General features: G+C 43.4%; 1 protein-coding gene across 9 annotated transcripts in view; it reads right to left on the bottom strand.

Moving 5' to 3' along the window:
- Positions 1 to 201: 201 nt before the first annotated feature.
- Positions 202 to 27,708, bottom strand: part of arhgap32b (Rho GTPase activating protein 32b) — a 128,475-nt gene continuing 100,968 nt past the window's right edge. For 8 of the 9 annotated variants that reach the window (XM_021319303.2, XM_036143477.1, XM_012868112.3 and 5 more), the window contains 12 exons: positions 15,474 to 15,623; positions 13,198 to 13,300; positions 12,072 to 12,216; positions 11,598 to 11,680; positions 11,291 to 11,398; positions 9,450 to 9,595; positions 9,160 to 9,361; positions 8,759 to 8,904; positions 8,602 to 8,676; positions 7,671 to 8,504; positions 6,766 to 7,430; positions 202 to 3,879 (listed from right to left, as the gene is read on the bottom strand). In XM_021319303.2, the coding sequence (XP_021174978.2) occupies positions 1,663 to 3,879; positions 6,766 to 7,430; positions 7,671 to 8,504; positions 8,602 to 8,676; positions 8,759 to 8,904; positions 9,160 to 9,361; positions 9,450 to 9,595; positions 11,291 to 11,398; positions 11,598 to 11,680; positions 12,072 to 12,216; positions 13,198 to 13,300; positions 15,474 to 15,623 (4,874 nt within the window). In that variant the 3' untranslated portion in view covers positions 202 to 1,662. Of the gene's footprint in view, positions 3,880 to 6,765; positions 7,431 to 7,670; positions 8,505 to 8,601; positions 8,677 to 8,758; positions 8,905 to 9,159; positions 9,362 to 9,449; positions 9,596 to 11,290; positions 11,399 to 11,597; positions 11,681 to 12,071; positions 12,217 to 13,197; positions 13,301 to 15,473; positions 15,624 to 22,467; positions 22,971 to 27,708 lie in introns of those variants that run through there. The other variant, XM_012868114.3, reaches the window with a different exon arrangement.

Genomic DNA, 27,708 nt, shown 5'->3' on the forward strand with positions numbered 1-27,708 from the left:
ATAATCTTTGGCTTCACTGTAAATTCCACCTGGTCTGGGACGCCCTAAGATGAGATGCAGTATATCACTACAGACAGATGTGAAGGTTTCCCTCCAGGACCTGATACCTCTGCAACCCAACCCAAGACAATGGAAGAAGGATGGACCCAAACTCTCCTACTGAACAAAAAGGAAGCAAAATAGTAAAAACAACAAGTCTGATTAATTCCTGAACACCTTTATTTTATATCTGACTTTAGACTCCTCCAGTTTGAAATGAGTTTTTTCACATTCAAGTACACAGTGCCTTACTGTAAGAGCCCATCTGAGAAGGTAGAGGCTTTAGATAAGGCAAGAGGGGCAAAACCTGCAAGCAATATAGAAGTTAAACTGTTAGAGTACACCTGGATTTAAACCTATTGGATTTATACTGTATTCCATCCATTATGCTGACCCAGAAGGCCTTGTATTACAGTAATGGATGGATGTACTATACATCTATCGCTAGCCTGAAAAAGATGACGCTATGAAGAAAAAAAAAAAGTAATATGAAAACCCATATCCCCATTATGTTAAAACCAAACCAATAAGACTAATAAAACTCAACCTGCTCTGATGTGTTGAAAATCATCTCTGGAGTTAACAGTTTCAGTAAACAACTTACGATCTCCAGGAACTACATTTAAGGCTCATCAACACGTTGGTTTCCCACAAAGCAGCGGCAACATTTTTCATCATGTTATATGAGAAGACATTTTTTCAGCTTTATTCAATTAGTCCACTACCTGAAAGTACAACCACAAATAAAATGAAAAACACAAACAAAACCAGCCTTTTATACTCCAGAAGCTACAATTTTCATTCACCTTGCAATCTTTATCTCATATGTGCAAGAACTGTGCCGTGTCTTTGGTCCCTCTTCCAACAAAAAACACACAAGTACCGAAAGATTCCAATAAAAGTCACTGAAAACAGTTTAGAGCAACGTTACCTAAAAATGGCACAGTAACAGAGAGACACTGGAAACCACGGCAACAACCCAAGTCCCCTAGTTTAGCTCCATATCAAATCTTCCACTGGTGAAAGCCAACATGGACACGGAGCCATCTTGTTGTGTTGGTGCCAGGAGGCGTTGATGACCTAATCACCCCCCCCCCCCTCCTTACGTTGTGCTGCAGCATCCAGACAGAACACAAGAGATCGACATAGAACTGATCTGTACCAGAGAACATGCATTTTTAAAATGCAAACCTTAGCTCCACTTGATTCTCATCCCAGCGCCAAACCTAAAAAAATCCACAAACTAAACTAAAAATCCCTTTTTTACTAGTGATTTCATTTCTAGACATATATTTATCTCTCTCTCTCTCTTTATATATATATATATATATATATTTAGTATATATTTACATTTTTGGGGTTCCTGTTAAAAGTACCGTACGTCTTTCTTATGTACATTTATTGGCTACAGTCTCAATCAATCACAATACCGTGACCTCATGGACAATAATTTCAGGTACATTCAGGACTCGCTGTAAAAAGTCTTGCAATATTCTTTACAATTTATTAAAAATACAGAACAGCAAAAATATTAGGGTTCTAGCAGTCCACTGTCCTGCAGAGGCTGCTCGCCCATCCCTCTGCACAGTTAGAGCCTGACACGCCCCTCCCCACCACAAAGCTTCACTCTGTGCGGACCTCTGTCTCCGGCCTTTGCAGGGCCAGCTCAGTCTGGATGAAGGCTCCCTGGCCCAGTGCTGTGGAGTAAGCCCTGCTGCTGGGGTTTACCGCCAGAGCCGGGGCCGGGTATAAGCTGGAGCCTGCATGTTTCTGGACAGGGGCCTGAGGCGGGGGTACCGGGTGGTAGTCGTCCAAGTTGTCGTAGTGGGACTGCGCCGGTTTGGGGCTGAGTTTCTGATAGGTGTAGTCCCTGTCCAGGTCTGGCTTGCTCTGGTTGAAGTGCTGTTCTTCTCGGACGCTGTGGGATCGCTCAGGTTTAGAGCGCGTCACATGGTCCCGGAGAGGTGGCTCGTCTGTGCCGTGGTAGCCACTAGACGGTCTGAGTTTGCTGTGGTGGTGGTCAGAATCGGGGCAGTCGTACCGGGGTTGGAAGTTCTTCTTGTTGCCGTACTCCTGACGGTGTTTGGACCTGCTGCCGTCTCCACAGAGCTTGTCCTCTCCACTCTCGTATTTGAGCTCGTGTCGGCCGCTGTCTGGCTGATGAGATGCGTTGTGGCTCAGAGAGGCAGGAAGGGAGTGAGAAGACTGGCATTTCTTGGAAACACTTTGCTTAGAGAGAACATCTGACTTGTCCCCCACTGCGCCACCGTGGACATGCTTGTCAGTCTCCATGTACACAAGCACATCGGGATCAGACACCATGTGTCTGGGGAGGTAGCGTCCATCTTTGCCCTCTGCAGGTACCAGCACAGCTTTACCAGGGTCAGACTTGCTCCGCAGATGCAAGGTTTCGTAGGCTGATATATCTGCTGGTGTAAAAAGACCAACATTATCGTACTGTGAGAGGACGGGACCTCTCAGCTTAAGTCTGGCCCTGCTCTCCCTACGGATGGAGTGCATGCGAAGCCTTTCTGCCTCCTCCTGGTCCCAGGGCAGGAAAACGGTAGCGTCCTTGCTGCCATGACCTGGGGGCATGTCTCTGCTCACAAAGCTATGCTCCTTCCCAGGAGGAAGGACGTGGCGGGAGAGGTAGTGGTAGCCGGCCGCCTTCCCACCTGGTCGCCCCACCGGCGCGCCAGCATCCCGGCCCCCGTAAGAGTGGAAGTGCCTGACTCGGATTGTGCCATAGGGGTCTATGTCGTAGAAAGGTGATTCCAGCGTGCCTGAACCGGAGTACGGGCTGTAGCGGTACTGGACCCGACCGTTCTCAAAGTAAGGCTGCAGCTGGGTGACGTGGTAGTCAGTCTGGGAGGACTGCTGAGGAGGCTGCTGGTAGGATTTGCACGGATAAACGGGCCGCTGGTAGTAGAACATGTCGTCCTCTGGTGGAACTTCAGTCCTTTGGATGGGAACAGAGCGAATGGTGGAAGGAACGTGGAAGGAATGCACTCTGCGGATAGTGGGATAGCCGTGGGTTCTGTCATGGCTATAGCCCTGGAGATCTGGACCTGGAGAAACATGCACACTTCGGGGGGTTCCTCTCAACTTCATGGAGTGGTGGTACGACCTTGGACCCAAAGTGCTGTATCTGTTGTCTGCTCGGGCGCTGTAAGTGATCTGAGGTTCAGACTTGGAAACGTAGGAATGTGGAGCGACGCTCTCTGGTCGGTAATGGTGAGGAATGGACTGCGGCCCCAGAGGGACGGACCTTTGGTGGTAATACGCTGCTCCCGGAGCATCGATGAGGACCGGCTCCCCTTTAACGTGGTAAAGGTAGGCAGGCTGGTGTGAGGATGGTTTACGAGGAGAAGGAGGATGATGAGGAAGGACCTCTGCCAGGTGGCTCGCTGAAGGGCCTTCACTGAAGATCTGGTAGGAAGCTTCACTTTGGCTGAGAGCTGCTGTGGCCAGTTTGCTCTCCAGGGTGCGGACTGGGGGAACAGGAGGCGTGGGTCCATACGAGTCATCGTGTTTGGCTGACTCTTTACATGGCTGTACAGGTTTAATGGCTTCCCAAGGCTTCTCAGCAGGTTCGGCTGAGGTGGGGGCTATTCTGGCGCTGGCTTTAGACGGGTGGGCCTGTGGATGGATGTGTGTCTGGGAAACTGATTGAGGCTGTGGTGGAAGACGAGGCTGTGTTTGAACCTGGTTCTGCACCACAGTCTGTGGTTGGTTCTGGGGAAGAGAGACCGGCTGCTTAATGGGTTTCTGAGCTGGTGGGGGAGGTTGCTCTGATGGTTTTGGAAAGACTGGAGGTGATGGAGACTCCTCGGTTTTGATCTGAGGATTAAAGGAACACAGAAAGAAAAACACAAGTTAGGATTTGTTCCAGTGGATCTACATCCTGTACGGTTCCAGTACCGCTGTGCCGGTGGCGCTGCAGTAGTGAGTGATGTACAGAGGCCTTAGTCCTCGACGTGGCTGACCCAGGTTTCACTCTGGCCTGCGGTCCTTTGCCATATGCCCCCCCCCCCCTCCTGTCAGCCTACTTTTAATAAAATGGTGACTGATGCCACAAAAATAATAATTTGGGGTTACAGAGCCCTGTCAAACCTGGAAGGTTTCCATTTTTTATTTTTGTTAAGTTTCAACTCCAACCTTCAGCGTGTTTTCCTTTCTTTTCTTTTATGTGACAGACCAACACAAAACATCATTGTGAAGTGGATGGAAAACGAGGCGCGGTTCACCAAAACTGTTAAATCAAAAGCTTTACTCTGACACCTTTAATGAAAAACACTAAACCCAATTCCATTCAGAAGTCCCCTAATCAGTGACAGTAATTTATTCTCAGTACAACTACAGCTGTTCTGTTTTCTGCTCTCAGAGGTTTGTTAGAGAACGGCAGAGAACAAAGAGCTTCATTAAGAACAAGGACCACAGCAGACAGGTGAGGGAGAAAGCTACAGGGAAGTTTAAAGTAGGGTTAGGATCATTGAACAATGTCCCAAACTTTGAATATCCTAAAGAACAGCCTTTAATCCACCACATCATAACAGTATGGCACAACAGGAAACCTACTAAGACATGGCCGTGCGTTTAAACTGATAGGCAGCGCTGTAGTAAACAAGCCTATGACAACTCTGCAGGAGCTGCAGAAACTAACACCTGATCTGCACTACCAAAATCTGACATTTATGGAAGGGTTAACAAGACGAAAGCTATTGTTGACATAAAGTCAATAAGAAACTACAAGCTTTGTAGCAAAAAAAAGAGGAAAGGCTTCTGTAAAATAAGCCTAGAACTGCCTACCAGCCTGAACGCGTCACCACACAGGGGCAGCATAATGCTGTAGGGTTGCTTTTCTTCAGAAGGGACAGGAAACCCGGACAAAAAAACCTCCGTAGTTGTGAACGGACCTCAACACTGAGGCAGAGATTAAGCTTCCAGCAGGACAGGAACCGCAGACACAGCAGAGTTTAGGTCAACATATCCTCAGACGTTAGACGGGGTTTCTGCAGGGGTCACCAACTTTAATTTAAGACCCATTACCCGACATACAGAAACTGCAGGCATAAAATTACTCGCAAGATAGGTACACACACACAACATAACTAATTACATAACTAATTTACTACCCAACGCGAGTAAATTCACTGTATGAAAAAAATAGGCTTGTTTTAACCAGAAAACGCAGACATTTCAGTTTAAGTGACACTTCCTGTTTATAGCCAAGCTTTGTTGATTTAATGTGAGTTCCTGTCTATTGAACCTGTTGAACTGTCTATGCTAGTGAACAAACTGTATAGATATTAGTCAGTTTCATCTAAGATGAGTCCAAACGGCCCGGTTACTTTAGAAATGAGTTCTGTCCTGACAGACCACTAGTCTAAAGTGGGTCATGTGAGGAACTTGATCTTTTTCACTCTTGAATGACTTGACAATGTCTGAGTCAGGACATGTGGTTTGGAGCATGTTATCCCCATATGAAGAATCCAGAGAGCCTACGCTCATAAAGTCGGTTCTGAGTTGCAGAGCCGTCGTCTCTCAGAGGCAGAACCATCGCTGGTCCTGGGCCAGAGCAGCAGAACTGGCTGATAGCTGCCGTCTATCTCGTCACTGGTTTCTGAACGCGACTCCAGCGATGGACTCCCAACATTCCCAGTTTTATATCGTTTTCTTCTACAAGCAGCAGCAGGCTTCAAAGTCACTGTTTAAAGTGGACTTTAACCAAACCTTAAACTGGCTTTTCTGGTGCCAAGTGTTGTTGAATTTCCATTTTCCCACGACAAACAGCAGCACCGCTACATGGACCATCACTGATGTGGACTAACTAATAACATGAAAGCTGATTGGCTGCGTGTTTTTGGTTGTAAATACGTTTAATGAAGCAAAATTCACAGTTGCGGGGAAATTTTATTGTTCATTTTAATTAAGGCCTATTATAGAAATGCACAGAACTTGATTCAGTGAATTTAAGCCATTTAAAGACTCCCATGGAAACCCTGGTTAGAACAGCACCAGTCAAAGTCCAGAGCTAAATCTAAGTGGATACGGCCCAAAAGATGCTGTTCACACATATTCTACCTCTAATTTAACTGTTCCGACTGCTCTGCAGAGTTGCAAAGTAAATATTCCTGCACCTATGCCTGCAGAAAAAGGTTCAAACCAAGGGAGGCTGGGCAGAGATGCATCCTTCAGCTTCAGAGAAAAACAATGAGATAAGCTGAATGTTCTGCTGAGAACATCGGTTTCTAAATAGGAGAAACTTCAACACTTCCCACATGTAGAGATTGACTGAGACAGGAACAAAAACGAAGGGAAAAACTTCAGCCATCACTTTTCATAATCAAGTCATCACAAAGCATCCTCTCTGGCTGTAATACCAACTAAAACTGGCTTAAAAACCACAAAAAAAGGAGCACACTACTTGAGCTTTTGCTTCTCACTGACAGTTTCTTTACAGACAGATTTGCAACTTTTAGACAAATGCTGACTGGATTTTTAAGTTGAGCCGGTTAAAAGACTCACATGAACCCTGAACACACAATGCACAGGCGTTTGGTAGGTACCAGCTTCTTTGTAGCTTTATTTTAGGAAATGGCCGGTCCCTGCAGTGCTACTGTGATTTTTCTCCAGCTGCACAGTCTGTGTGCATCATACATGCTGTAGTACAGGATCGTGACAGAATCCCCTAAAACTCAGCTCTACGTGTGAGCTAATATTTACCTGAGAAGCAGATTGCTGTAAAGGTCTCTCGTCTTTGCTGTTGCCTCTGGGGGCCGTGGCTGGAGCGCCGCCAGGTGAGCTGCTGTGACCAGGGGCCTGTCTGGAGGCCGCTTGCTGCCTTTCAGGACTTCTCCTGGTCGGAGAGGTCAGGCTGGTGGAGCTGGGCAGCTGGGAGCATTTGTGAAGGGGAGTGTTGGGTGGGGAGGCGTGTGTCTCTGGCTGAGTTCTGGACAGGGCTGCAGAGAAGCTGGTGGTCTCTGATGGCTTAGTGGTGCTGCTGGTGAACTGTGAAGGCTGCAGGCTGGTTGATGGGCTGGAAGTGGTCAGATCAGAGGAGCTGGTGATAACGGTGGTGCCGACTGGTGGGGGGGAACTTCTTGTTCCCTCCCCTTCCTCAGACGGCGTCTGGAACTGTGGAGCTGGTGCATGTGACGATTCTTGAACGTTTGAGACCTCCTGTGGCTGGACAGAGGACACCAGGGTGGGGGGCCCGGAGCACCGGGACTGAGTCAGAACGGCGTTCTGCTGGGCCGACTCAGCCAGAGCGAGGGCCAACATGCGGGCGGCGTTTTTAGGGGGTGGAGGGGGAGGAGGGGCAGAAGTGGGAGCTGTAGAGCTGAGGGAACGAGGGGTGAGGTCCTTTGAAGAGTCTGGAATTAGGACTCCTAGCAGGAAGACAAAAACAGAAGGGATGTGCAGCTGAATCATCATAAAGCAAGAGAACAGAACGTGAAGGTAACTGCAGGGAGGCGGCTTAGAGGGGCTTCAAGACAAGGAGAGGGGAAATGGGGGGGAGCATGGTGCTTTGGGAAGACAGGGGGAGACTCGTGTTAAATCACCAAACAGAACAGGTAAATCTGAAAAGCCCCACACTGCAGACGGGGAGATCCCTCTCTGCTCCTTACCTTGATGCTCCTGGCTGCTGGCACAGGACTCCTGCTCCCCGGCATCCTCCACTCCAAGGTCTTTACTGTCCAAAGACTCAAAGGTTGCTAGCTTAGAGTGCAGCTCCCTTTGAAAAGCTTCAGTGAGTGACGGCTCGCCCCCCCTGAGCAGCGCGCTGCCCGTCAGGGGAGGCGAGTCCTTGGCCATGGAAGGAGGAGATAAGGGCTGCTTGGCCACATGCTGTCCAGCTCCGTTCCTGTCAGTCATCTCTGGAGAGAAAAGCTCTGAAGTGGCAAACGGTGTCAGACTGCTGGCCTTTCCACATTTAATAGGCGACACAGCCTGCATGGGTTTGTCGCTGTAGGAGTAAGAAGTGGTCAGTCTCTTGCTGTCTGCCTTTTCTGCAGCAGCCAGGCTGCAGTCTGCAGACAACAGCGGCGAGGTCGTGCTGCCGGGGAAGGAGGCAGTGATGAGGTCCGAGGCGTTGCTCTTGCCGCGGATGCTGCCGGGGCTCCTCTTTAGCGTGGAGCCCTCAGCACCAGCTGCTGAGTCCTCCACGGGAAAGGCAAAGGTGGTGTCTGGCACACTGCACTGGAAAGACATGGGGTCAAAGTCTAAGGAGGCCATGCCGATGTCTGGCGGGCTGAGGTCCACGTCTTCGCCTGCTGAGCGGGGAGGAGAGATGAGAGCAGGCACACATATGGGCCCGTCGTCTCCGTCACTGTCCTCTGTGGCGTCAAGGTTATCGTAGGAGTTGCAGTGCTGCCGGCTGTCCAGCAGCTCTCCGTTGAAGGATGCTGACAGAGCATCGCTGCTGGAGCGAGGACGTCGAGGACGGTACACCTTGGACTCTCCTAAAGGAGGCAGGAGATGATCGTGAAACATCTTTCTGTGCACAAAGACACCAGTATTAAGCCGTAGGTAGTGAGTCAAAGTGCGCTGGAGGATTACCTTCAACATTGTGCAGTGAACTCAGCGACTCTTCGCTTTTAGCGGACCTTAAAGTGGCCGTGTCGCCTCGGCCTCCTGAAACATGACATAACGAGTCTGAATGCACGGCTCTGACCTCCTGCAGGCTGTGTGTTACGGCGCAGGACGACACACTCACCAGGCAGAGCCATAGCTTTTAACTCACTGGGCTCACTGGGGTTACGTTGCAGTTTACGTTTGGACATCGAAGACGATTTGCCAAGGTTGAAAAAAGAGCGCCAACTACCCACAGGAGATTTTTTGGATTTGATAGGGGGCCTTTTCCTGTGACGAAATTGTGCATCATGACCAAACGTTAGGATAGTGTGAATTCACTTGAAATACAGCATACAGAGTTTTAAAGAGGAATTAATGAATTCATTCTGAGCCATGTTTGAAAAAAATAAAAAAATGTTAAAGCGGACATTAAAAAGTATTCCAGCAGAGGGCGACACACTACAGCGTTTCACTGCTTCCTCCTAAAATACGTTTACGCTACATTGCTGACATTACCAGGGAGGAAGGAGCGACGGGACAAACCTCTCAGTGGGAAACTCGATGACTGTGTGAAACTTTCCCTGCAGGGCTGCTGGACCTTCGCCCACCTCAATGTACTTGCTGTCTTCAGTCACAGGAGAGTTGATCTGAGCCTGTGTCCTGGCCTGGGCCTCCTCCAAGCTCAGGAGTTTGGTGGAAGGTGATGAGACCAGCAGGGATTTAGGTCGGGATAAGGAGTTGTGTCCTGGTGGTGCAGTTATCAGGACAGGAATGGCAGTAAGCTTTTTGTGTCGCCCACAGTGAATGTGCAACACTCAGACGTGTGTGTGTACCTGTGCCCTCTCTTATCAGCGTGCTGAGCTTGGTGCTGAAGAGCACATCAACATGGTTGAGGATGAACTCCACCACTACAGACTGAATTCGTACTTCCATGAAGGCTGCTGTGCCGCTGAAGCAGGCAGATTCTATCTGCTTGGACCTGAAACAACAGATTCAGCTGGTTGTGAGAAAGAACTACAGTAAAAGAAGCATCCTCACAAGTTTAGGTTCAGCTGAAGCACATCATCTCAACACAACCTTTGGTTCTGCATACTGTTTAGTTGGATCCAATTAACTATCCATTATGAAGCGAAAAGCACTGGAAGTGCTCTTTGTGTAGAGATATTTGGATGTTGAACCACAGAATTAGGCTGCATGCTGTGATCTGTGTAAAGGTTCTGGTTGGTGACGGCTTCACTCTATTAACAATAGATAAGATGTTCAGACATCTAAAAGACTTTAAAACAAAACACCCCAAATTGACCATGAAGGAAAAGTGAAGCGTGTCCACATGTGTGTCTACTGTTTAAAGCTCAATCTGATCCACTTTGTACATTAAATGAACCAAAATAAATTGTTTTTATTTCCCAGTAGAGCTGCTGGGCAGAACACAGCAGTGTCCACTTACACGGATGTGAAAAAGGATTTTTTAAAGAATGAAGCAGATGGACAAATAATCACTGGTTTCTGTATGAAAGAAGAGCGATGAATACATTTCAGACTGAATTAAACCTGATGGCGTTAAACTGGCCTGAGCTGCTCTGCAGCTGACAATTACACAGAGCCTTTAAAAAGTATTCACCCCCCATGGCTTTTTACTTTGTTACATTACTACAAATAATTTAAATATTTTTAACCTTATTTTATGCAATGGATCCGCACAAAATGGTCTAAGTTGGTTAAGTGAAACGAGAAAATATATACATATAAAAAAAGGACTAAAAACCAGAAACTTAGGATGTGCTTATATATCCACCCCCCTTTGCTATGAAGCCCCTAAAAGATTCTGGTGTCACCACTTACCTCTAAAAGTCCCATAATTATTAAAATAAAGTCCCCCTATGTGCCGTCTGAGTGTCCCATGACCTGTCAGTATGAACCCACATTTTCTTTAAGACCTCAGAGGTGCTAGATAGGGATGTTCTGCAGCAGAACTGGTTATTTGAGCCTGGGACGGAGGTTCACCATCCAGCAGGACACTGACCCGAATCATTCTGCTAAAGCACTGCTAGAGTAGTTTAAAGGGGTAGCATTTAAATGTGCTGTCAAAGTCCAGACCTCATTCTGATTGATAATCTGTGGTTTGACTTGAAGCTCAGTGTTCACTAGTGAATCCCATCCAACAGGAAAGAGCTGGAACAGTTTAGCCTTGAAGAAGGGGCAGAAACCCCAGAGGCAAGATGAGACGAGCTCAGAGACACTGATCCAAAGCCACTCGCAGCTGGAATGGCAGCAAAAGGTGGCTTTGGATTTCTGTCATTTTATCATATTAGTTGTTTGCTTCACAATAAAAAAAATAACATATTCAAAGCTGCAGGCATGTTATGTTATATGTATAAAATGGTGAAGGGAATGAATACTTTTGCATGGCTCTGTATAATCCAGCCGTACAGACAGAGTCAAAGCCAATCACATTCACTCCAGTTTGGTCCTGCTTATCAAACAATGCAGTCAAAATCTGAACTTTAAGTAGAACACTAAATACTGTGGTAGTACAGCTGCTCCCTGAATAGACGGCACACTTAATTAAAGACATGAATACTTGAGTTAGTTGAAAACTAGAGAAGAAGTGAAGCAGACCTTTAGGTTGTAACGTAAAGCAGCTAAACAACGTGCCGGTCAGACCGACCCTTACCGCAGCAGGTTGGGGGCCCAGACTATAGCCAGGTTTTTTGTGTGCATGTTGGTGATGTAGCTGAACGCTGCCAGGTGGGACAGGTGTCTCATTAGGAACTCCAGGGTCCTAGAAATCCAACAGTTATCTTTAGACATTACACTGGTAATGATCATGACAGAACCACAAAGAAGAAGCAGCGTGCTAATTGATTCCACATAGTGCAGCGAAGCATCAGACGTTTAACATCAGCAGCCAGAGAAAACTATTGTGAAGATGCAGTGTAGCTTCCAGCCCTCCCCAGATGACAGCGCGCTCCAACACTGACCTGTAATGTGGCGGAGGAAGCTGCTGAATGACATCATGGATCTTGATGAGGCGCTCCTCATCCGTCGCTGCTGATACGGCCTCCTTCACAATGAAAACAAGACCAGAGATGAATGGGAGCAGGAGGCAGAGCAACAGTCACATTGTTACCCATCTTCCCCTGTGCTGCCATGACAACCAGAAAACATTTATCCCCCCCCCCCCCCCCCCCCCAGGGATGGCTCTTGGTTTTGATTCCAAGTCACAAAGTGTGGTTTATAATGACAGGGCGTGTCAGGTACAATGCTAATATTTTGAGTGTTTCTGTGGCTCGTAATGACTTCATTTTTGAAGAATTTCAGCCTCTTTCTAACACAAATTGCAAACAACTGTACAGCAAGACGAGTTACAGCTAGTCTGACTGTAGAGGAAAGCTAAAGGCAGCGGGGTTACACAGGACAAAGGTTCCTGTGAGCATTGGATGTTTTTAGCTTACAGAGAACTTCTCATAGAGCTGGTAGGTGAGCAGCGGGTTGGGGAGCTCTCTGAAGTAGAGCTTGCACAGCGAGCCCACACAGTGGATGTCCTGGATGTAGACATCTTTAGTCAGATCCGGGATCTGCTCCGAGTCAAACTCATGCCTGATGAAGCAGACAGAAAGAGCAAAGCAACAGTCATCAAACTAACAGTGAAGAAACATGGATCATTTAGCAATCTAGGAGAAACTTAAAGTTCTGGGCTAAACCCTTTCTAGTTCAAAATCCATGCTTTTCTTAACTCAGATTTCAAAGATATTCCAAATATTTGACAGTAAAGGAATGGAGCTAGTTATGGTTTATTGTATGATTGTTCTATAGATCCTGAAATAAGACCATCCTAAGTTCAGCTTCCAGTCCAGCATGGTGGCAAAAAACTGCTTTGGTCAGTTTTTAAGGTAAAATACTTCTGCTTTAACATCTGTAACAGTTGATTTGTCAAATGTGACTTCCTATAAACACAGTTTTACATTTTTATGGAATTAAAATATACTTTTCCCAGACAGATGATTAACAGCCTAATCAATAAGTTTGATCAATTCTGAGTCAGCCTTGACAATAGAAAACCAGGAACATTTTTCCATACATGTTTTGTTTTCTCAGCACTTATTCAGACCCAGAAAATGATGAGCACTAATTGCAGACTGTGTAGGAACCCTGTAAATAATTCACAATCAAACTGAAACAATGCTGTTATTTACACAAGTTTGCTCTAACAGAATTTATCTTAAATCCTTTCAGGCTTTAAAGGGTCCAAACCTGAAAATGAAAATCTAAACAAGAACACAGAATATGAAGCTTGCCACTGCTGAGACACACCGCTATACACTGAGTGTCTACAGATTAAAGGAGAATAGTTGTTTTTTTAGTTGACTCGTAAAAACCACACCTGTGAGTGAACCATATAAAGACATAAAGCTGCTATAAAGTTTATCAGAAAGCTGCCTCCGACCAGCAGGAGACATTTCCTGCTGCAGTGTCATGGAGGAGGTCTATGTGGTGATTGGAGTCCTTCTCTGGAGCAGCCTGGAGATCTTTAAAGCTTGTTCTGTGCTAAACTAGATTCAGCAGGAAATCTCTCCTTACCTCAATTTCTGGATATTTGAAGCAATCCCAGAGAGGCGGTAAATGCCGTCCACCACGCCGTGCTTCTCAATGAACTCTGTGCAGCTCTTGAGGACTTGGGGCACTGCCAACAGAATAAAAGACCAGCATGTCATCCATTTTCAATCATTTTGGTCTGATTGAGCGCTACAGGCAATGACCAGATGGGCCTGCAGTGGAGGTCTGAGGAGAGAATGGTCACACAAGCGCTCTGTGGAAAAGGTCTGCAGGCTCCTAAAGCAATGCTTAGTCTGCAGGAACGCTTGTCCATTCAGTATCCAAAGGAAAATGGAGACTTTTTAATCAACTAACGCCAGTAAGGTTGTCAGCATGGATCATTCTGAATCAATGTGCAAACATCAAAACTAGAGCTTGTGATACTACAGCAGAATACTGCAAATGATAATACTGATCATGATTTAGCCACATGTTTCCTGGCTGTTTTCTTTCCTTACATTTTTCTTTATGCTCCATTATGCTTTATAATCCGTTCACACGGATTATAAAGCGCTTTACATATTCTTCCCAAGTTTGCCTGTACATATGGTTATTGCTATAATAACTGTGATTCAGTGTATTACATTAATATGTTATTATATTAGCCTTCATTGGATACGACATCATATCCTCAAGATTTGTATTATTTTGAGTTATCTGTTTCCAACTAACTGCTTTCTGCAGCTCCAGCATCCGTAATAAATTATCTTTAACAGTTTTAGTAAACCCTTTATTTAACAAGATAAAAGATCCATTAAGATCAAGACCTGTTTCAGCGGTGTGACCGGACCAAGACATGTATGAATACATCTAGAATGTAAATATTGATTCTGTGCAGCCACAGCGTATTCTCTAAGCAGGAAGAGCTGGTAAAACTGATGTGTACTTAGATCATGCGTATTGTATTAACTGGAAGTAAACATCTCACTCCCCAGAGAACATTTTTATGCAGCTAAGCCTCCATTCTCCACAGCTCTTATTGTAAATCCTAAAATATGCTGGCTGTAGATTGACAGACGTTTTCCTTGTGCTAACTGAAACCCTTAAATACTCAGTGAAACTGCACAGAAAAAATTAAAGTGTAAAAAAGAAACAGACTACCGTATTTTTCGGACCATAAGACGCACGGATTATAAAGTGCTTTACATATTCTTCCCAACTTCCGAGGCAGAGAATCTGTGTTTAACAACATCAGAGACGTCCCTAGTTTTCATTAGAGAAATTAAATCTGGTCACCTTAATGAGGAAAAAACACTGGCCGTGTAACATAGGTGGCGTCTGTTTTTAAAAGTGTAAATTTACACCAGACGTTGAAAAGTACGCTCCACAGCTGCGTGATTCTGCAGAGAGAACTTTAGTCATTGGTAAGTAATTAAAGAAGGATAAAAGACCAGCAATATATGGGTAAGCTATTAAATTATCAGTAAAATATCCTGTTTTGATCACCTAAAAGTCCGTGCTTTGACCATATCTGCATATTTTATCTTGTTTGCTTGTCACAATTACATCATCTGTGGCATTTTATTTTCGATGACTCTTATTTTGGGATATTTCCGGAAGTGAACTCTGACACAGGATGTGGTTTTCCCGTTTATTCCCTGCCAAACAGTTGCATATACGCGTCTGAAATTACAACTTCAATGTAATTTAGGCGTGGCATAGCATAAAAAGGTGCATATTATGCTTCTAGTGTACATTTATTGACTGATTAAAATGAAACGCTAACCTAAGCGTAAGACACGCGTATGATGCTTTGTTACGCTTACGCACCACAACACGTCCGGTGTGTTTCCTCCTTAACACCGCTCTCTCCTGAGAGGGAGAGCTATCCATCTGTGCCAGGAGGACAGAGTAGTTGGGCTACACAAAATAAACTGAACTTTTATGTTGAATTTAACTTACTAGGTTTATTGTTGCTAGCACGTACTCCGGGTGCGGGCTGCCTTACATGAAAACACTTCTAGTTTAGATATTACAGTCAGGCAGTCTGGTAGACAGGTCAGGGGTCCTGTCACAGGGCCAATCAGGTAGTGACACAGTGTACCGTAATGCTCCAAATGTCCATTGAGCAGAGCGGGTTCGTTGTTAACCAAAGTCGTACTTACACATTGAACAGATGTTAGAGCGCATTATACCACATAAAATCGGTCAGTAAGCAAAACGGTAATCACATATAAGGCGCACCATACATTTTTGAGAAGATGTAAGGATTTTAAGTGTGCCTTATAGTCCGAAAAATACGGTATACATGCAAGGATTACCATCATGTCCTGAGTTGAGGAGGTGTTCACCCAGATCACAACCAAACACCCTTTCCCGGAGGATCCCTCGCTGCTTCAGCTTTTGCTTCGTGGGCCTGGACTTCATGAAGGAACGCAAGAAGGTGATCAGTTTCCCGTGCTTCTTAGATACTGAGGAGTCATGGTGGACAGGAAAGAAGAAGGAAAAACACACGTTAGGCAACTGGAACAACCTTTTAGTGCTCCAGTTACACACACACACACACACACACACACACACACACACACACACACACACACAGAAGAGTGAAACTCCAAACTGGTCAAAGCTGTCCCATTGTGTATTTGAGTTTCATTCTCATGCAAACCCGTTCTTTATGCATGTGCACTTTCCCTCTAAGCAAAGGATTGATTCCAAATACCGCCTCCTGGGCAACAACAAAGGAATCTTCCACATCCAACACCAGCATCATCCTCACCCCTCCAAACAAAAAGGGAACACACCTTCCTAAAAACCCAGCCAAAGTTAACCAGATAGCCTGTAAACGAAATGCCAGACGTTGCTCATTCTTCCATGGAAAAAGTGCATTGACTGATGTGCATAGTTTGAAGAAGGAAACCAGAAAGCTGTCCACTTGTCAGGCCAGTGTAGAAATCTTCCAGTCAGCCTCCACTGAGAGGACAGTAGCAGAGGACTTTTCACTCTGGGCTCTTTTTATTTGACGCAGCTGTCCAAGAGCTCAAGAATCTTTTTAGGGCTCAGCGTTTTGCGCAGCATAGCTTGCCAGTGGCTTGGTCTCTGTTCTCCATTACAGTAAGCGCTTTAGTGAGGACATTCAGATCTCAGATTTCACTTCTTTCTGTTTGATTAAACCGTCTTGCACGGTGGTTCCTCCTCCTGTTAAATCTGCAGCTTCCTACATTCACATAAACAGCATCTGGAATTCTGTGCAAACTTGGAAAAAGAACTATGATTAAAACATCTAATTAATTGATATGTTGTTTCACTTGAACTAAAACTGAAACTACTGTATACTGCTTGGCCATCAGCAACTGGAAAAACTGCTGCGCTACATCAGTCTAATCTCTAACGCATTCCTCCACCGCCACCATAACACACCCTGAAAACCAGAAGAAGTGCATGAGTTATCATTTTTTATAAACAATCTAGTCATGTACCAGTCTGCCATTGTGGGAGTTCATATTGCTGTCTGCTGAGCGTCACTGAGCTCAGATAAAACAGGACCAAGTTTAAGTCTGTTCTTCATCTGTGTGCAGGTTGGAAGCTTTACGTCGGGCTGCAAATTCACAGGTTATCTGAACTTTTTAAATCACTTAGAATCAAACAAAACTGATGGCTCCACCTCCCTGTAAAATAATAATAATAATAATAATAATAATAAAATTAATAATAATAATAATAATAATAATGTTCATGGAGAACTAAACCAACACAGAGGTAAACTGTTCAACACTAACAGAAAAATCAGTTGGAGATGTTAATGGGAAGTTTTATTCTAAATCGACAGTAGCTACCTTTACATGGACAAAAGTAAGCAGAATAAAGGACCCATTGGAATAAAAATGTGTCATGTAATCAAGCCAGTGGGAATTAAATTGTATTCTGAATGAGAGGGGTGGTTTATGAGAATTTACAATCGGATCAGCGTGCATGTAAAGGCTGGTCAGGATTAAATTATTCAGAATGTGGCAAACGTAAACGTGATGCATTTCCACTTTGTTGAGAGTCGGAAATAAGTCGGGAAGCAAAACTATCGGGACTCGATAAACCTCTCTCTTATAAACATTACAAGAGCTCAGAATTGTTACTTATTCAGGAATGTTTAAACCATTATCAGAACCTGGTGCAAGTCCAGCCTGGGCGCCCGGAAGACAAACAAACTTGTAACCCACTGCTTGTTAACCATTTTTTGTTGTTCAGCAAAGATGGAAGCTCTTCTTCTTCTGTGTTTTTTTACTCTGCGCATGTCAGAGTGGTTCTATTCTGAATAAAGCCAGGTGCATATAAACGCACATTCTGATCGGGTTAATTAATTGTGTGCCCATATAAAACCCGATTATTTTTTGGTTTTAATCTGAATACATTTCAATGCGATAGTGAAATTTTATGCATGTAAACATAGCTATTGATCTGTGATTGGCTGGTCAGACACTAAAAATCTTTTTCTAATCACTGAATGTAAATGTAGATAAATGTTAAAAGGTTGCAGTAACAACAACACTGTGTGGAAGCGAAGACGACAAAGCCAGCTAGTTTCAGGAGCGGCGAGGTGTGTTAAAGGCATATAGCCACGTTATGTGCTTATAAAAAAGACCAAAAGCTGTTTGATCATGATAAAACAAAGTTATATACACCAATAGCATAAGTCCTTTTAGAGGACCCCAGCACGTCACGATGAGCAGATATAAACAGATGTGGCATCATCTACCGCAGAATTAGCAGAAAGCCATTTCTGAAAAACTGATAAATCACAGTTAATAATAATAATGCTGAACTGAGCCTGACCCTCTGCAATGCCTCGCAGTAAAGCTTCAATTGAGGTGATTGAAGACCAACCGTTATTAATTAAATACACCGATCTATAGCAACTTTAAGAGCCTCATATCAGAACATCACAGAGAAATTAATTTCCTGCCCATAAACGGAGACAGGGACACAGCATCATGGTAAGAACCAACCAATGAATCAATCTAATTATAATGTTTGTACTTAACGACTGTAGAGGCAAAGAAGAGCATTGATAATATTCTCACAGTATAAAGAAGGACGTTTACTCACTTCAATCAACTCTGCAGTCACATTCAGGCAGCTTAGCTTTAGCTTCAGTGAACACTAACGCTCATACTGTATTCCCAGCGCTATTCTAGTCTTTTCACTCTTGGAATCAGATTTTTTTAGACTTTTTTTTTGCTGGATCTTGGACCATTCTTCATTGTTTCCATTACTTCGCTGGGAGATGCTAATAGCCGTTAGCTGCCACCTGGAAGTACGACACGCAATGTCGTACTTCTGTTATTATAAACATTAAAGTCTTTATTTACTAACAAATTAAGGGAGACAAAGTGTGAAACGGCTAATTAATAACTAATACGCCAGCAGGACGTCATAATCTTTCATACAAACTTTGTATGCAGCCACAGTGAACTACTAACGTATAAATATAAAAAATACGTTAATATTTCATCTTAAAGGTGGCGATGCACCTTTAAGATGAAATATGTGGAAGCCACAAAGGAATAGGTTCGTCTTAAAGGGAAACCTGTCAACTGGTTGCTCAGGTAGAAAATTAATTAAATTAATTAAGCAGATAATAAATAACATGAAACACGACCAGTTTCGTCAATGTTAGATGGTGAAGAAAATGCGTTCTATTTAGACAGTGAATCTATTCCATTTACTAAATGCCAAAATGCCTGATGGCAGGTTAAAAGGCTTTTCAAATGGATAGTAAGGAAATTCTGAATTTAAAATTTCAGTCTCTTTATTCTGCCATTTAGCATACAAAATATTTTGGTTACTAACTGACCTAAAACTGGGTTAGTTTAGTCTTATTTAATGTCAGCGGGCAGAAAAACATGCCGTTGTCCCTCTTTATACAGCATTTGTCCGTATCTGGTTCCATCTGTACTGCAGCAAAGTTGCTTAGTTTTATCCTTTTAAAAACACTGAAAGTCTGTCGATCAGATAATATTCTAGCTATTTTTTGAGAAACCATTGAATTACTTTACACATTTTATTGGTAAGACGATTCAACACTGAATTTATCCAAAAGGCAGACTTTTGTTTTCCACCATATACTCTGAAAGGCAGGAGCTCATCTCTATTAGCTCCTGGTTGTTTTGGAAAGCAGAGGTCAGCTGCAGGTCTTCAGCCGGCCTCTGCACAGTCAGACATCAGCAGCGCCTCCCAGGCAGGGAGACATGGACTCCCAAGCTTCCCTCCAGGAAGAAATTCCTCTGGTGCTGCTGGACGGACACAGAACTGCTGAGGCAGCTAACCTCGCTCTCTGCCGAGGCATCAAAAAAGGCTTTCACCATCACATATGGCAGGAGGAGAAGCTGACAGTGCTACGGTGTGAGCTAACACCGACACGTAACAGACTGAGAGGAAAACATGAGGGGGATGAGTTCAGTGACAGGCATGCCTGACAAGTTGGACTGAGACTCCCATCTGCTTTCTGTCAGAGAGGAGGACAGGAGCTGGGTAGAAGGCTGGCAGGGAGGGAGGGAGGGATGGAGGGATGGAGGGAGGGAGGCATAACTGGATTTAATTTCACTGTACTCAACATTAAATGCAGCTTCTGCTTGCTATAATGTTGGGTTAGCTGAAGCCATAAATGGAAATACATGTTCTTAAACAATGTAGATGATGTTCAGTATTACCTGATACCAAGTTAAAGGCATACTATGCAACATTTTTCAGTTAATTAATGTGTTCCATACTGTTTTGGATGATTAAATGAGTCATTTCAGGTCGAACAAAGGTTTTCTCGGCCGCCCTGGGGTTCTGTGGGGGAAGTACCGTACTTGCAATTGCAGGAGCCCTCGGCCCGCACCCACAGGCTCAGAAGTCTCGCTTTACGGCGAGAACTCCATGTGTTTTTGCCCTGCCATTCACTATATGCACGCGCGAAAGCAACAAAGAACCGCGTGTTAACGTCAAATAAACATGCAAGCATATCGAGGTTTTTTTAAATTATTATTATTATTTTTTTTTTTATTTTTTTTTGGAATGTTGGCGAGGCGGTAGCGAGAGTTTGGCGAGGCGGCCGCCTCACCAAGATGGTGCTGCGGGAAGCCTGATGTTCATACTTTCACTGTGTTAGTCATTGTTTTACTGCCGTTTTTTCCACTTTTCGTTGCGTTCGCCTGTCTGCTAAACTCAAACCAACCGCGCCTGGCTTGATGGAGAAACCAGAACAGCTAAGCGTCTTTATGACAGTGCACTTTTACTTTCGCCCTCTGGGGGGAGCCTCGCTGGAAAATCAACCCCGGTTGCATAGTATACCTTTAAGATTCTTTCCGTTTCAGAAAACAAAAGATACATTTGACTCCAACAATAAAATCAACGTCCTGATAGTCCAGTGATGGACATTTAATATTGTGTAATGGAGCCTTATTACCTGGAAGGGTCCCAACCATCCAAATTGTCTTTGAAAGTAACAAATTAAGAATGTCATCTAAATGATTGCAGAACAACTAATTTTACTCTGCTTGTGACATGGAGGGTGTTTTAAAGGCAAAAAATGAGTCTGGGTTCATATAGCTAGTTTGGGAAAGAATGGTTCCTGTTTGCAAACGTCAGAAACTTATTTTGGACAGGAGTCTCCAGAAGGTGCTGGGGACTCGCATATTTACAGAGAACCTATTTGTCCTGAACCCAGGCAGGACACAGCCGAACACAAGGGGTTGATTATAAAGCCTGAGGAAGTGTGCAGGGTCCAACTGCAGCTCTTAGGCAATCGCATCCAATCAGCAGAAAGGTAATTTTTTAATCAGCAGCAAACAGAAACAAACATGTTCTTTCCTAACCTGACTTGACTCCGTCACTCTTTAACAACATGAGGTTCTCATGCAGTCGGACTGAAGAACAACTTTACAGCTGCAACACAGTGTCAGGACTAAAACAGCTACAGCAGCCAGATTGCAGGCATTTTAGTAGAGAAGCAGCCATTAAATGGCCACAGACTGGAATTAGGTCGCTTTGTTTAGATCAGTTCTGATCAGTGAGTCAAACAAGTTCAACTAATGAGAAATCCACCCCACAAACTCATTAAACATCTAATCTAATCTGGAATATGTGATGCACTGGCAGCCAGTCTTTGCTGAATGTTCCTGCACATCTAAGCTGCTGAACAGGAAATTTAGGCGGCTCTCTCTACTGCCTGCAGGAAATAACTGAATATTTTGGGATGTTCACATCGTCCAGCTCAGATATGGTTTCTGGGAGCCTTATCATTAAATTAAGTAGTGGTTACATCATTTTAACACAAATGTTTTAAATGTTTCTTCCCCCCAGACAATCGTGGCCAACCATTGGCTGAACCTCTAGAAAATGCATTTTGTGTAGCTTTTCAGAGGCTGCACAAAGTTAGATGAAAACAGGACAGGAGCTAAACCAATGCTTGCAGTGCCTATGCTGACAGAATCCCAGCAGCCCTTGCGTTTCCAGCTGCTGACATGGTGACATCTGCACCGGCCTACAGTGTAAACAACAGGGCAGTGTCCATGCAGTCACCAGCCGCAGTGAGCCCGGGTTAGACAAAAGCTCAAAGTGTTTAATGACAAGGACTCAAAGTGTTTAATGACAAGGACTCAAAGTGTTTAATGACAAGGACTCAAAGTGTTATGTTTTCCTGTCCCTGTGCAGGGATGAAATCAGAAAGAGGTGTGTTACAGAGAAGCCTCCATGGTAGGGCACAACCAGAGAGCTGCTTCAGCTGAGCGGTAAAAACAGGTGAAGTCATTCATCTCAGGCCGAAAATCATCCCTTTAACTGGGAATAAAAACATGCTTTAAAGCGAAGGCTACTTTAAAAGGAACAAATAAACGCAAAACGACGACAAAAACGTACTAAGTGGGTTTCGTGGCAGACATATTTTAATGGTTAACTATTCCCTGCTTGTTCCGGCTAAGGTGCTATCTAAGTCTGTATTCAAATGTCTGCGGGACTCATATCCGGTTTTATTACACCCACTAAACTGAGAACAATCGCTTATTCAGGAAAAGTGACTGTCATTTATAAAGTCATTTTGGAGGTATATTATTGGCATTTACCAATAAAAACTGTCACGTTTTTACAATTTAAGGCGTTAACATGGAAACGTTACACTAGTAAGAACATTGTTAAGCAATAAAAACCTGTTTATCATCAAAATGACAGTTTCTGTCGTTGAAAGTTGATTTAGGTAGTTTAGACTGTGGATGAAGCGCCGCGGTAAAAAAAAAAAAAAAAAAAAGCCGCAGCTGACTCCATCTGAGCGCTGTTTCTTACCTCCTCTCCATACTGCCGGACTTTCTTCCCACTACAGCTGAAGTCTGAGGAACAGTTCGCCCTTTGCTCCGCTAATGCTGGACCAGAACACAGACCCACAGGTTCTTCAGAGAACCACCAGCCGTCCCGTCGCAGGGTGAGAACTAAGGTTTAAAGGTCGGTCCAGTCCAGGCAGCGCGCGCTCTACACTCCTTCACCGCTGCGTTCATCGTATGTTGCATTCAAGGACACCCGGAAATACCAAATCCGCACACCGTTCACCACGTACCCTACGTCTATGTAGTTTATACTAACTCTACTGACAGTGAAACGAAGTAAAGTGCGAATGTAAACGTATGTTTTATTTATAGCAGATAATACATCTTAAAACACTAACTTTTTTTTAACTGACCCTTTCTCATACTCATAATCGATGGTTTTATTAGCTGTAAACCTCACAGGAACAGGTTTTACTTTTTGCAACAACGTGTAATGTGAGCACATCCCTGGATGCTATATTTGTTCACCTTACACGTTGTTGCAAAAAAATGTCAAACCAGTTCCTGTGAAATAATTTCTGTTCTTCCTGGAAAATATTTACGAGTGCAATCGAAGGCATCATTGAGACCAACGGGGAGACATGTTCCACTGTGAAGACCTCCACCAGTGTGCACTGTAATCCTCAGCGGGAACAGCACAAGCATTACTCGTGAATAAGACATTTAAAGGTGCTGTTAGTTTCAGATTAAACTCCTACCATCAGCTGAGACCAGGACAGAAAACAGCCAGAACTGAGGATCATTTCATGTGAGGGGGTGTAGTTTCATTCTCATTTCCCGTGGTCTGACATTAGTGGCTGCTAGGAGAAGCCCAATAGTTGAGCTCTATAGGGTCTGGTTTCAGTAGGGAAGGATCATTAGATTTGGCTTAAACAAAAACGGGACTTTAGAGCTGGTCTATTCTCTAAAGACCTAGTGAAAGCATTATCTTATAAACTTATTAGCTTGCCTCATTGTTAGACTACGTCAAAAAATAAAATCAAACTCATTTGCTGCTGCTTCAGAATCACAAGACCAGAGTCAAACTTAATAGGAAATGTTCATACACCTTTAAGAAACAGAACAAGACTCAGGTATGCTTAGCACAATGCTTCAATACTAAAGTATCTCCTATTAATTACACTTTTCCCTCTCTCTTCATATTAGAGCCACTTTACATTAGCCTATGATCTTTTATGTCAGATGTTTTACAGTCACCTACTCCCTAACAGGCATTGGTTGGTAAGAGGCTCTCCCAGTATGTTAACCAGGGCAGGGGCCTTTTCAAAATCTTTAAAATATTGCATGCTTCAGCCCAGGTGGAAATTAGTTTAATTTTATAGTCATTTAAAATAAGGAATAAATATAAGTAATGTACATTTTAAATGATGTGGGACATGTACAATTTCTCCGCCTTGTCTGGGTTTTGACTGAATCAACCAAAAAAGTTTTATAATATGTTTCCTTGGTTTTAATTGTTAGTAGTTGAGGGATGTCAGAGTGAGAGTCATCTGATTAAAAAAAAAAAAAAACATTTTTCTGAAGGAGATAATGACAGCTTTTGGAATATTTAGAAAACCCTTAGTCTGAATTTCTGCTCATTGCATCTGACCAAGATGGTTCTTAAACTCAGAGAAACTATGTTCACTATGGGTCAGATATATGTGCTTCTTTTCTCATTAATTATTTTTTTTATTTTACACTCTGATCAAAGTGTTTTACTCCTGAGGCTCGGCGGTTGTAATTTATCACATTTACAAAAAAGGAAATATGGATATAAATTAGATTTTCTGAAATCTCAGTCTAATTGTAAGATCCTAAAACACTTATCTATTCTAATTATGATGAAAGCTTTCCAAACATTTGATTAAAACTGATTCTGTAAATCTGTGCCCCCATTCCTTTTTATAAGGAAACTATTTTCGTTTGATTGGCCAAAAATAGTGAATACATCCCTTTACAACAGTCTGCTGGTTTTCACTGAGCATGTGAAACTATTAGTCCAGCTCTACATGCTGACTTTATTCTGTTAGCACGTAGAACTGGACTGGCTGCAGGAACGAGAAGCAATGTGGTGAAAAGTGAAAGTCCCTCTGCTCTCTCTTCCTCATGATGACCCTGATGATGCTTATTAGAGTAAAAAAAAAATTTTTCTATCTCTGTGGGAGTTGCAGGCTTGTAAAAACTCTAACCAATCATCGGCTCTTCGCACCGCAGAGCAGTGATTGGTTAGGGTTAGTTGTTCCTGCTCTCACCTTCAGGTTCTGGGGTATCACTTTATCTACTGGTTGTCCCACATGGCAGTCATTCTGACACGCTCACATAACGGCAGTGTGTGCTCGTTCCTTGTTAGTTTCTGCTTGCTGGCTGCATATGCGCACTTCTAATGTTCATGTATCCAGTTAGCTTAGCGCTTAGCTTCGGTGTTAGCCGTTCATTGTAGCTCCGCTGCTCTCTCTGTAGACTTTGAACATGGCTGAGAGTCACAAGAAGTGAATCACATTCATGTTTATGAGATGAAGAGGAAGGCCTCAGTAGAAAGAAATAAGACCAGAGTGGATTTGGGAGATTTTTTTCACACAATCCCTCTGAAGAGAGAGGTAAGACGGTCATGTGCAGTTATTCAAAAAGCGACGTGGGGAAACTTCCAGAAAAATCGGCGACCCTAGCTTTAAGGCATGGGAACTGTTTTTCAACCCTAAGTACAGATTTATACTGGCTACCAACCCAAGTCTACTCCCTGGATGTTTCTGGTTTGAAAACTGGAGCCAAACACAAAGTTAAAAATGTTCTTAAGCAGTCTGAGTATTTGTTTCCTGTTGATATTTATGGCGCGATTGGCTCAGATTCATCATGTTTTTCTTAAATTAATTAACCTTTGGATTTGTTAACAATTTAAGAAAATAGTAGGTAAAGTGTGAAAAATACCTCAGTAATAAGCAGTCACTGCAGTACACTGACAGTATGACGTTATGAGCCATAAGATCTGCAGCTAGAAATCTAATTTTGCTCATTTTTAAACAGATGCTGTGTGTTAGCTGTCCTGATATAGTCCCTTTAACACCAGACCTGCTGGGTGTTGGATAAAGAAACACGAAGGAGGTATTTTTACATAGATAGCTAATCTATTGAAGCTCCAGGATAAAGAGGGAATGTGGTTTCAGCTGGATGCACAGTACACTGCAGAATGCAAAGCTGTCAAAAACACTTAGATAGCAGTAAATATGAATTCCTGCCTGCTGGGTAGATGCCAGCATGCTCAACAACTGCAGGGCAATCGTGGGAATGTGTTTTATTTGATGAGGCGCACAGCATGTAAAAGCTCAAGGTCAATTTAGTAATAATGCAAGTACAGATGCAGTCAAAGATATAAAGTTAAGAACACCTTCCTTTCAGTGCTAAAGTTTTACATTTTAGGACATAAAACTCACCTGGTCCTTAAAAGGTCCTAAACTGGAGGTTAGGACAAACTCAGATTATTAAAACCACCTGGCATATTACAACATAATAAATTCTTTATAACCCGATATGTAAACCTTAAAACTGGTGGATGCTTTGCTTTCTTTTTTACATGACAGCAATTATGGAAATGATTCAACCGCTGTAAAATGAGCACCAGTTGAACAGCCACTTGTTTACAACAAAGCCTGACCTGACACTACAGCGCCTCGCAAAAGTAATCATACCACAACTTTTTTCTCCTTCGTTTTGTCACGTTACAACTGCATAAAGTAAATGACGTGGAAGGCATAAGATGTATGGCTTAAAGTTTTGTACATCACACACACACACACACACACACACACACACACACACACACACGTACAGTGAAACCATTGCTAGCTATCAGCTGACTCATCCCTTATCTTCCTACGGCGTGTATTAAAATTCCTAGACACAGCAGCACTCACAGCTTCTCATCTCCCACTAAATCCATAAATGCCATTTCCTACCCAGTCGCTCTGTTAACGTGGCCATGTGGTGTTGATAAATCCTGTCCTCAAACTTGTTCTTAACTCCTGGTTTCCAGCTGCTGCTGTAGATCTGCTGATCAGGATCGTGAAGAGTTCACAAGCATTGTTTGTTGTTTAAAACCGCAAATATAAAGTTGGTGGCAATTAGAGTATTTGTTTACTGATATACTGAGATAATGGTTTCTGTAGTAAATGTACTTCATGCACTATAATCCTTCAAAATAACAATAATAATAATAATACAGAATAAAACAGGAAAGGATGAAGGTTTAAATGGTTGAGACGTTTATAATGTTGTAAAGTCGCGTCTGTAGCACCACCCCTGGTTGTCCACTGGAACCACTTTGGTGGAAAAGCCCTTTTAGCATCAGTGAATAAACATCAAAGCTGAAAGGCCAGGGGAAAGTTATGGTGAAGGTTAAAGCAGAGATAAGTTCTAAAACAATATCTCCTAGATATCCCCCTCATTTCCTAGAGAACTTCTCAAGGTACCACGTAAAGATGGAAAACTACAAACCTATGAAGACAAAGCCTGCAGGGACAGGGAAGCTGGACAGAGTTGATGGAAACATGGTAGGAGCTAAATGCAGGACAATCCTGAAAGAGAACCGGCTGCTAGCTCCAGCATCTGTAGTGTCCCTAAGAACAAAAATAGTGTCTGCCTTCACTTAGATTCCTAAACTTAAAATCCCATAAAATGTGTTGTATATTTTTTTTATTCAATCCCTTTTGATTTTGCTTGTTTCCATGTATTACAAAGCAATTTAACATTAAAAATAACCATATCATTTGGTCAATTTCCATAGCTCAACAGAAATTTTACCAAAATTAAATGTTTTTATAAAGATCTGTCAGTATTTTTGTCATAAAATTGTAGCACCTTTCATCTTAAAGATTTAAATAAATGCTTCACTACACACATTTGTATTAGAAAAATGACAATACAGTACAAATAAGAACAAGTAAAAGATGTTTGTGATGACAAACGTCCCATAAACAGAGGTGGACTGACAGCAGTCCCTCACTGAGGCTCTACAGCAGCAGATTACACAAAGCAGCTTGCATACTTTCACAGCACCAGGAAATGATCTGAAATGCTTGGGAATGGGAGGACAAATCATACTCTGTCTCTCTCTATTCCCTTCCTTTGCCTCACATAACCAGCTGTCTTGGCTCGAGTCTGCTCACAGCTGCCCAAATTGTTGGTCCCTGAACACGATGAAGAGGGGAGCAGATGAGAGCAGGCTCTG

Source organism: Fundulus heteroclitus, chromosome 11 (genome assembly GCF_011125445.2).
Source record: "Fundulus heteroclitus isolate FHET01 chromosome 11, MU-UCD_Fhet_4.1, whole genome shotgun sequence".
Lineage (NCBI taxonomy): Eukaryota > Metazoa > Chordata > Actinopteri > Cyprinodontiformes > Fundulidae > Fundulus > Fundulus heteroclitus.